The following is an 11,028-nucleotide window of genomic DNA, read 5'->3' on the forward strand; positions in this document are numbered from 1 at the left end:
GGGTCATTTAAATTTTACTTTAAGATGACTTTCCATAGAAATTTGCTTTTGTTTCTCTCCCCTATCTCCTTCCCTCACACAGCTTCTACAGGTCCTGCCAGGCCTAGGTGAGAACATTCAACCCTGTCATTCACTCAGAAAAAGTCTTTATCCTTCGGATGTCCTATCCATCACCAGGTTCCCTGTTTTTTGATGCAAATCCCACTTTGAAGGTAAGAAGCTGAATGTGTGCAAAGGATATTTAGCAAACAAATTCAGTCCCTGTAGTGAAATGGACACCAAAACATACATATCTCCRATTTTAGCTGTCACTAGCTAGATATCACTGTCTTGAACTTAGGCCAGCACTGCAGAGCTGTATTGTGGAAATACATAAAGCAGTACAARTGAAAGAAATCATACCACTGAGAAATACTGGGAAGGCAGCCAGTTTGAGGTTAGGGTTTATCATCATTTAGTTCTACGCAAGCATCACAGAACACAAAAAGCAAAGGGAAGCATCTTAATTGTAGTGATGCCAGCAAAGTAKTAATTCTCAAAAATCCTCAAAAGATTAACATCAAGCAGATTAATCATGGAACTACTGCTTTCTCATTTTTCCCAAATTAAGAAAAAGCTTATTAACATCTGATAAGGTTAGGAGTTTCAATAACTGCTAACTGAACAAGCTGAAGCCATGTCCTCCACAGCTTTAAGATGAAAACTATTTTCCCTCAGCTTTTTCTTCAACATATGCACACAGCTTTAAGCAAAAAGAAATCATATTCCATAGACCACACATTTAGACTGGCACAATAGCTGACAATAAAAGAAGTAACTCATAATACCATCTTCAACATCAGAATTTTCTAAGACAATCAGTTAAAAGCCTAAGTATTGCTGGATGTTATTCTCACATGTTACCAGAAGTTTTGGGTTTATTGGGAGGGGAGTGTTCCTTTGGAATAGGCCTGAGCTAATGCATGCAATGAAAAAGCAACACTATGCCTGTTAGAAGAGACTGCACTGACCCCACAGACTCAACTCTCATTCTCCAATAAGTTCTTAGCAGCAGTCCATGCAGACAAATGGAGAAGTCAGCAGGTAAAGGATTTCTTACCAAGTTGAAGGATTTCTCAGCACAGTAAGCTGCAGCAGTCTCTTCACCTGTACTTACAGCTTTGAAATTCAAGAGCTGCATTTTTTGTCCATTTTAATATAGGAGCAGGAAGGCTTCAGTGCTTGGAAGCACGTATCTCAGCAGTGACAAAATTAAACAAATCAGAAAATCTTCCATCAATTCTTATTTCCAAAGGGGAAAAAAGAAAATGTTATTCAGCCACACCTGCCCAGCTAACAACCAGAACTGTAATGTAAAACCTTTTACCTTAGGAAAAAGAACCTACTCCCAAGTCTGCTACATATTTTTTTTAAAGGCATTGCATCACGAGTACCTGAGGTACATTTACAAATATATCCTTGGCACATTTTAATTGAAAAATATTTTAATATTATTACATAGTTCATCAAAGCTTAACTATTAGGTACAAGTATCATAGAATAATGGAATATGCTGAGTTGGAAGGGACCCATSAGGATCATCAAGTCCAACTCATTAAAATTATAGACACACCCATTTGAGTAACAATATCAGTGATATTTATTTAAAATACTTTTGCTGAGGAAATTTATTTCATAGGAGATGGTTTTCAAACATCTCATTTTTTTGTCATTTATCTCATGTCATTTCATAACAGCAAGGTTATGAAAAATAAAACAGGCAAACTCTATCAGAAGAAAAAGTTACAAAGAAAGCTTTTGCATATCAACAAAACCTCAGTCTTTTGATTTGCAGCTTGAGTCTCAGTCCCAACCTTTTCTTCCTAATGAACCCCACTATCCATCTTTAGATCTGGTTTGTTCTTGTCATTCTTCACTGAGTAGATGAAGTATGTTAGGGTGTCCTTTTCATTCACTGGAATTGTCCTAAAATGGCAGCCAATTATCTGTAAAGGAAGAATAAATAATCACCCTTACATGCAAAAACCTGAAGATTCAAATTTACAYCTACTACATTAAATTTTAAAACACTGATTAAGAAGCTTACAAAAAAAGGAAAAGCTGCCTGTCTTCAAAAATCTTTAGCAGCTATAGAAAAGGTAAACAGGAGCCATTTACTGATAACCATGAACTAAATGATTGCACCCCTAATTTCCAAAGTAAGAAGTCCAGAAATTTTTCAGGGAAAAAACCCTCAAAGCTATCAAAACAACCATGGGACTATCATTACATCTGTTTAGTTAAAGCTTGAACGTAACAGGTAATGACTACAGAGTATCTACAGTGACAGCACAGTAATGAGAGGCTACCGCTCMCCACTCAGCTACGGCGGTGGTGTGTGCCCACATCAAATCACATACAGAAGGATCTAACACAACACAAGAATATCAGAGAATTATAATTAAACATTCAGCTCTTCAAAACAGAGCTAGCAATGAAAATTCACCATGTTGTAACCATTAAAATATGACAATCTGTAAGCAATTCTCGAATCACTTGTCATTTCACAAGTCTTTCCTGTCATCAAAATGAGCACCAGCTTTAAAAGAAAGTTGCAAAATATTGTAGCYGTCTGAGTCTATTCTCTGGCTTTTTGCCAGATTGGTAGATTAAAATTATGAAGCATAAAACATGGGACTGTTCATTTAAGTACCCCTGGATAAAAGAATAACTGCTCAGCCCAGCTAAAAAGTTAGGAAAMTTTCTTAACTCTACCCCCAAAAACATTCACAGAGTAGCAGTTTGACAGAGTTATTTGAAGTGAACTTTCAGTAACAGCTAGAGCAGTGTCTGTGGTACGTCAGGACAGATTACAAGCAATTAAATGTACTGTATACTAAGGAAGCTATGTGTCTGTGGCTCACAAATATCTGCAGGTCAGCCAAATCAAGTATGTGGCAGAAGCAGCTTTGCCCATGCACACCATAYAGCACAGTAATAACCTAGTGCAAGTACCATATGATATGCACCTAAAGCAGACCCTTAGAAACACCAGTTTTGCAGAACAAAAGCTGGTTGTGCTTTTTAAAATCACACTCCTGCTAATTCAGGAGCTAACTTACATTTAAGAAAATGAAAGACTGATTTTGCATTCTTTAACAGTGGCAGCAGGACTATTCTTTAACGGATTACCCATACCTTTAAGAATCTTGCTAATCCACACAGATTAAGGGAGAGACGAATTAAGTGTCTGCACTTAAATACAGCTGAATGTATCACTGCACAGAAATGAAAAATCAAGAGCTATACTTCCCTGTTAAGATCACCTCACCGGCTCTTCCACTTATTTACATCAATATGCTGTGACTGCACCCTTGCAGCACGAAAGAATTCCTCTACAATTGCACTCGTGTGAAGCAAAGACGCCAACATACAGCTGTACTGACACACAGCTTCAGCACTTTTAGAAGCAGCGGTAAGAAAAACCCTAATTCCATAAAATTCTAGTTTTCTGACAGCAGATTACAGTGGTTTTAACAGAAGTAATTATCAATAGAAGTATGCTTTTTCAGGTACTTTACATATACAGAAACCTATAGTTGCAGTAACTAGCTTTTTAAAGCAAAGTCTGAACCTTACCARAACCTCACTGACTCTTTTCATCAGGACATTTGAGGTGAAGCTGTGGTTGACGCACAGACAGAATAAATCCATGATTCTGATATTCAGGGGCATGCAGATGATCTTACTGCTCCAGCCTCAACACTGTTTTTAAGCAGCACACGCTCCTTTTGGAAGTTAAGAGTTCCTCCTCTGGAAAGAGCTTTTGCTTTTGATTTACTTGGCTCAGGAGCTGTGGCCAGTGAAGGAAGCTAGATAAGCAGCTCCCTTTTGTTCTCCTAAAATCCAGATTATACAGGCACTTTATGCAAGGATCACATTGTATAGAAACCACATGCCATAGCAAGTTGAATTTTCTATTATGGAAAACACTCATACGTACTTCAACAAGCTGTGCTTTGTTAAGTCCCGGTCTGGTCTGTAGCTTGAAGTGTCTTTTGTACTTTCGAAGTGTGTTTACTTGTAACTGATATAAATCAACCTAGAAGAAAAGAGGGGGAAGGGGAAGAAAACAATCGAATATAACTGGAAAAGATTCAGTCATTAATACTTTGCCTTGCAAAAACACTTTTTTGGAATCTCACAGATACGCAAGCGCAGTCAGCTGAGCAGATGTCACTTTGACAAAAAACAAACTCCACCCTGCACCTTCCAGTAGAAAGGAAAACAGCCCAGCTCAGTTTAACAGCGTTTTGTTGTTAACGAGCATAGCTCAATCTCCCCTTAGCTGTGGAGAATATTTAGAACTCATTATTGTACTTTAATCAGTTCTGGGGTTTTTGTTTGCTTTCCAGTTCTAGCACGGTAACACAAAGTCTGGTAACAACTTGCAAATAACATTTATGAAGATGCTGATCCAAAGGAGGATTTCAGACATTAAATCTAATGTAGATTACATGCAAGATACAGCACATCTGCACCATGAAAGAGCATATACTAGAATTAGGACAAAGTCTAGAGTACAAGTTTYCTTGGCTTGAGGTGAGAAAACAACCACTTTTGCTCTCCAAACGTAACCCTGCTACACAAGCAAAATGCAGGAGTTATGTGCATGGGCATAAATGTCCAAAACTCTTTCTCAGTGTGAGTCAGCAGTTGAGAGAACTACACAAGGTCCTCTCAGGGATACAAATACACAGCCTTAACCCAGCACTCAGTCAGTTTTGAATCCCATGTACTCTGATTAGTCACTTCTCCCAGCAACACTTCTCCTGCCCATTCTCCTTGACAACCTAAGAGAACTTAATCAGATGACTGAGTGGGAGAGCAAGCTCAGAAAGCAGGCTGAATGAGAAATTCTACTAGGTCAGTTGCAATTACAACAGTATTCACCAAAGTCACTGCATTAAACGTTGATGAAGGCATTCACTTTTGCTTTAAATTGATTTAACAGCCTCGCTGCAGAATACTTAAAACAGCAGTGTTACTGCATACTTGGCAACCTGGCCAGACTTGAGGTGAGGCCATCTTGCATGATAAAGGACGGTATCCTTTGGTGCTCCTACAGTCTACGTGGCATTAAATTCCATTTTCCAAGCATCATGGGGGCATCACACAAAGGAGTAGCAGCAGTTTTTCACCAAGCCCCAGAAGCTACCAGTACCGCAGTAGTTTCTTCCCCTCTGGCAGGTCATCACTTCCAACCAGTAAAATGGTCATGACTGAGATAAAAATGAGAGAGCCTTAGAAGTCTTCACAAGAATGATACTTTTTTCCTTAGCAAACTGCATAATAATTGAAATTAAGATGGTCAAGGGCAAACAGGTATCTAAGGCCTGTGGTAATTACAATGAATGAACATACTGCTCTTGTCCAAAGAGCCAGCTCACACTCCTCAAAAACAGCTCCTGGTTTTCTTCGCTGTAATAATACTGTTAAGGAAAAACACTTATTTTTTTTGTTCTGGAGATATCCATCAGTTTTGACTTATTTTATAATCCTGGCATAGAAAACTAATCAGGCTTACAGGAGAGCTGCAATTACACAGTGACAGAGAGCTACCTGAAGCCACACACAGCATTGGCTTTAGACAGAACTTCCCAAGAAACAATCCCAGATATTTAATGGACAGACACCACCCAACATCAAACTACTCTCAATCTCCTAAAATCCTCTTAGGTAGAGATTTCAGACAGCAGCCTYGTGCCTTTAAGCACATAGTCCTGTAAAAGTTTCCTCACCTCCTGCAGATACTGTCCATAAGGATGCCATTAAATTAACAGTTATGGAGCAATTTCTGAAGAATGTTTTATCAATCCTTCTCAGAAAGGAGAAGCCACGACAGCCTCTGCTMAAAATTAAAACCCAGAGCACATGTAAGAAAAGGAAAGTCCTAGGTTCAAGACAGTCTCATTACACCACAAAAAAGATAGAAAGCTTTAGCTCCCTTATTTTAATGGGTGTGATTTCACTGATGTGSAATGGAGAGAACAGGTTGAAAAGACACCATCTTTCTCTACTCTGCTCCTTCATAGCATAGCTCTCCAAATGGCTCTTCCCACAGTGGGGCAGAAACAAAGCTACTAGCATGAAATTTGTAGTGTTTAAGATGACTAAGACAATGGACTAATTGCCAAGAGCCACCTGCAATGCATTTAGCACAAAAGAAAGGTTTGGAGGGATAGGACAGTGAAGCATTTACATCCAAGCCCCATGTGCAATTCTCTTCAGGTTGTCAACTCCTGCAAAAGATGAGTTCCATGGTATGTGGAAAGCACTAAGGAGGAGAAAACTGAAAAYAGCAGATTTCTGAGAGAAACATCAGATGCTTAAAAACAGACACTCTTGTTCATTCTATTCTGCACCATTTAATCAGAAAACATGCCATAAAATTCAGTTAAATTCTGTTATAGTAAGAACAGTGCAAATCAAGAATCTTCCCTTTTCCACACATCAGGAAAGCTGTAAAAGTATGACAGTGGTATTGGTGCAGACTCAGTGTCATTAAGAGCAAGCTTAACACAACAATTGAAAAAAAAAAAAAATCACAACCATTTAGCTACCTCTGGAGAGTCGATGTCTTGCACTGGTGAGTCACCATCATCATCGCTGCCCTTCCTCTTTCTTCTATTTCTCACACTCTGGATTAAATTTTTGTGGAAGTCACAAATGTACAGATGTGTGGCCTAGAAGAATAAAACGGCGTCTTTTAATCAGATCCATGCAGCGTATCGCCCAGACTAAAGAGCACGTACATAGACAACCCGTCAGCAATCACAGCCACATTAACTGAGTTGAGGAAGCTTTTCTACCGGCTTCTTCTAAATGGAGAGTGCGCTGCGCTGCAGATCCCTGCCACCGGCTGGGCCCCGAGCTGGCTGAAATGCTGCAATCGGCCGATGTAGCAGTGCCAGGCTGAGGAGCCATGCGAATACAGCCCCCCCTTCCCTCCCTCCGGCCGCGCATCGCACCCCGGGGCCGGCCAGCACGCAAACAAAAAACAAGCTTTCAGTTGTTGTCTGCAGGGCGAAGAGACGGCTCTCATTTCCCCAGCTATATCCTCCGCTCCTTGTTTTACTTCCGCTACCTGGCGTGGTCACACAACACACTTATTTTTACTTTGTTTCTTTTCTTTTTTTCACAAGTTTCCCTTTCGCAAGGATCGGCACGCTTTGGGAGATCTCGGCGCGGAGCAGCCCCGAATGCCCAGCTCCGCGTGTTTTAAGGGCGATGAGAGCACGGGGCAGCGTTAGGGGCCGGCCTGCAGAGCCGGACCGGGGTCCCTCGGGGCGCACGCAGCCCCGGCCCGGGCGCGGGGCGCTCCCGCCGGTAGCCCTCCCGCGGCACCCGGCGACGGCGGGCGCTACCCCAGCTCCCGGGCATCCCACCCCGCTGGAAGGCGGCCGACCCCAGGGGTCCGCCCGCCCTGCCCAGCCGTGCCGAGCCGCGTTGCGCGGGGCTCGATGGCTGCCGAGCGGAAGATAAAGCGGCACGGGAGACGTGCGGCGCTGCAACACGAGGCGGGGCAGCGAGCGCGGCCCTCGCCTGCAACATAGACAAACTAGCGCGCCGGGAGCCACGCAGGCTCCGCTCCGCTCCGGCGAGCAGCGGCGCTTACCGGCCACGCTTCCTCCCTCTCTGGCTACAAGGGGGCACAYGCAGCCGATGCCCCGGCTCTTGGGGCCAGAGTGGACCCCAGGAACAGGCAGAAGAGCCGGGCGCTGCTCCCCGCCCGCAGGGAGACGACGTTCAGGACTGCTCCCGCCGCGCCAGCCAAACTCGGCCGTGCTACGGCAAAGAGGTGGGAAGGGGGAACGAACACTCTCCCGTGGCCAAACACCCCTCCTCCCCMACTAAATTTGATTAAAAGTCCCCAAACCAACTAAGGCACAGATGCAGAGCCCCACCGGCCGCTTTTGTCCGCCCGCCCCGCCGGCTGCCCTGGCGCGTCCTCCCCTCGCGGACTTACACTCTTGTCCAGCTCGATCTTCACCTTCTTCTGCGARAAGCTCTTCTGGACCCGCTTGCTGAAGCTGGCGTTGCCGGCGACGCGGCCACACCGCTCGCCCTCCTCCCGCAGGCAGCACAGCTGCCCGGCCCCGGGGCCGCTCGCGCACCCGCCGCCCGCCGAGCCTGCGGCGGCGGCCGGACCCAGCCCCGGCGGAGCTGGCTGCGGCGGCACCTCCACGGCGGAGCCCGCACTGCCCACCACCGCGACGGCGGGGTCTGCCCCGCGCTGGGTCACCTCCTCGGGGGCGAAGCCGTTCATACCCGGCGCCACCGCCGCGGCCGGCGGGATCCCGCCCCGCACCAAACTTCCCCGGCGAGACGCCGCGGCCCGGCGGGGCGCTCCCCCGCTCGCTGCCCGCCTCCTTTCAGCAGCGGCACCGGGGCGCAAGTCCGCCCTCGGGGTCGGTAAGCCCGCACGTTGCGGAAAGGACTCTCCCCGCCAGCAGCCGCCGGCTGAGCCCCGCGACTACCGGAGCGGCGGCGGCAGAGCCTCGCGAGCGGCCCCACTTCCTCCTTCCCCCCCTGTCATGTGGAGACTCTTCAGCTGTTTCCTATGCAACAACAGCAACCTGCCGCCCCGCCCCGCCCCCGCCCGCCGCGCATGCCGGCTGCCGCGCGCGGCCCCACGGGAACCGCAGTTCCTGCCCCGCCGCGCGCCCCGCCACGGCTGCATCTCCCGAGGAATCGCGCGGCGGCGGCCGGAGCGCTGCTGAGGCATCGGCGCCATGCGGCATGCGCTGCGGCAGCCGCTTCTGTTTCCGCCCCGCGCGCCGCTGCCTTTCTCTCCACTCTGGATGCCCGGCCCGCTGCATGGGAACGGCGGCAGCAGCTCAGCCCACCTTTAAAAAGCCCCGTGCGACAGCCCCTCTTTCCCCCCACTTCCCGCGCCTTCCCGGCGGCGCGGCCGTGGGATGTGGAAGTACGGCGCCGGAGGGTGTCGCGGGTCAGAATCGCCGCTGGCACGGCCGAGCGCATACCCGCGCTCCAAGCGACGCGGGGCCAGGCGCCTCCGCCGCCTCCTGCCGGCCCCCGGCAGTGCCTCGCAGTGCCGCAGCAGCTCTCCCTGCTCACTTGTTTTCGCTCTAGTGTTTTAGCCGAAGCCGGCACTGCTCGGGCTGCTCGTTCCGGATCTCCTATCTCCTGCCTTCCGTCTTGGTCTTTTCCCTGCCTGCCTCGCTACCTCCTTTCTTTTCTGCTTACGGTCAGCCATGGCTGGGCAGTGGCTCCCGCCGGCCAGAGAGGGCGGGCAGGCTCTGTCCGGGGGCTCCTGCCCCTCCGGCTACGGGAGGGAGGTCCCCGGGAGCTGCAGCGCAGCCACCGACTGTGTCTCGGCAGAAAACAAACGAAGCTCCGTCCTTTGTTAGAGCTGCTTTTACAACACACGTAGTCAGGGCTCCTGCGTTCCTGCCGCAAAGCCCTCTGAAGGGGGGAAAAAGTCCCCAAACAGTGCGAGTTTCCAGTTTTGCCATTTAAAAGGACTTTTGCTAGTAAAGGTGACACTAACAACAGAAAAAACTGAGAATGCAGAATTATTTTCGCTAATGATGAACCAAGACCTTGCTGTGCACACGACTAACTAAAATAGACACWGTGAAAATACTTGACAAAAGGGGATATTTTTAGTTTTGAGGCTTTACAAARCTACACAAGAGATGCGTTAGCATTAAATCATTTAACAATTCAGCTGTTGACAGCAGAGTGGCAAAAGCAGCAAGCTATGATCCACTGTCCTTTCAAGCACATTCAAAGGACGCGCAAGGAAAGGAGAGGTTTTGCTTTCTGTTTGAACTACTGCAAACACTCCTTTAAATTTCAGAAATGGCATCTGAGCTGAGCGTACTCAAAGTGCAATGATTTAATCGTTGAAATATTTGACCATATCACTTGCTGTGTGTTTCCAGCTTGAAGGAGAGGAGTAGCAGGGAGGCCGGTGAGTAATTCAAGGAGACACAAGATCCTGCGTAAGCCAAAGTTCTTCGTGAACCGGGAACGCGATTATAGAGCAGTTTCAGTTTGTGCTGCAGATGGCTCCTTAATCTGATTACGTAACCTGGTATTAGAGAATAAGGGTAGGTCCCACTGTCACAAATGAATGAAGGATACAGTAACTGAAGCTAAACTGAGCATAAAGTCACAGCAGTTATCCACAAGGCACGTTTTAGTGATTAGAGAGGGGAATAGGAGGAGAGTTGGAAAAAATACTGAACTCTGCTTCATCAGCCAGCTGAAGACTGTGTAATACCTAGGTTTAATTCCACACTCTGCTGCTGTGCAGGCTCAGTCAGCGAAGGTTTAACTCCCTTTCTGACTTCCTTGTGATTTCAGACTTTCAAAAGATGTAATAATGTTAAGGTAAAAAAGAACAAAAAACCAATAACAATCATAGAAGACCTTAAAATTTGAGAATATAGGAAACATAAASTGGGAAAAGTGGGACAAGGGTGAGTTCCAGGAATTCTTCAGTGGAAATGTGGGTCACGAATAGCAACTTGTAGACTATCAGACTATGCATTTTGAGGTCCCTTTGTTTTTTGTTTTTGTTTTTGTTTTTTTTTTTCCCCAGTTGGATTTGACCTTACTGTGAGCCTAAAATATGGTTGGATTGGAGTGCCATTGTTTGGTTTGATGGAAAGATCAGTTGTGCATTTTAAATGTTTCTGATCCTCTTTGTACAGTTTGGGAGCAGTTAAAAGCCTGATTATGTTACCAAGCATGATTGCCAAGATGCTAATTTATAAGCGTAATTTCAAGTAAAGTAGTATAGTTTCATGATTAGATCACGATAAGAGAGTCGTGGGACTTAGCAAGATGGTTCTGCTTCTGCTGTAAGCTGCTCATTTTCACACCTGTGCCCTGTGGTCTTTGTGCCCATAAAAACATTTATGTGGCTGCATAGCAAACCATATTGGGTTACAACTAGACTAGCAACAAGAAATATCATTTAAATTTAATCCTGATCTGCTTTACTGATCAGTTGCA

General features: G+C 46.2%; 1 protein-coding gene across 1 annotated transcript; it reads right to left on the reverse strand.

Annotated features, from left to right (window-relative positions):
• Window positions 1–1,615: 1,615 nt before the first annotated feature.
• SAP30 (Sin3A associated protein 30) lies at window positions 1,616–8,615 on the reverse strand. The gene is made up of 4 exons (XM_057376270.1): window positions 8,009–8,615; window positions 6,603–6,725; window positions 3,983–4,081; window positions 1,616–1,985 (listed from the first exon to the last, which is right to left on the reverse strand). Exons 1-4 carry the CDS (start codon window positions 8,306–8,308, stop codon window positions 1,863–1,865), a joined length of 645 nt encoding a protein of 214 aa, XP_057232253.1. The 5' UTR covers window positions 8,309–8,615; the 3' UTR covers window positions 1,616–1,862.
• Window positions 8,616–11,028: the final 2,413 nt, after the last annotated feature.

Source organism: Malurus melanocephalus, unplaced genomic scaffold, assembly GCF_030028575.1.
Source record: "Malurus melanocephalus ecotype Western Australia unplaced genomic scaffold, MMel_1.1 scaffold_276, whole genome shotgun sequence".
Classification (NCBI taxonomy): domain Eukaryota; kingdom Metazoa; phylum Chordata; class Aves; order Passeriformes; family Maluridae; genus Malurus; species Malurus melanocephalus.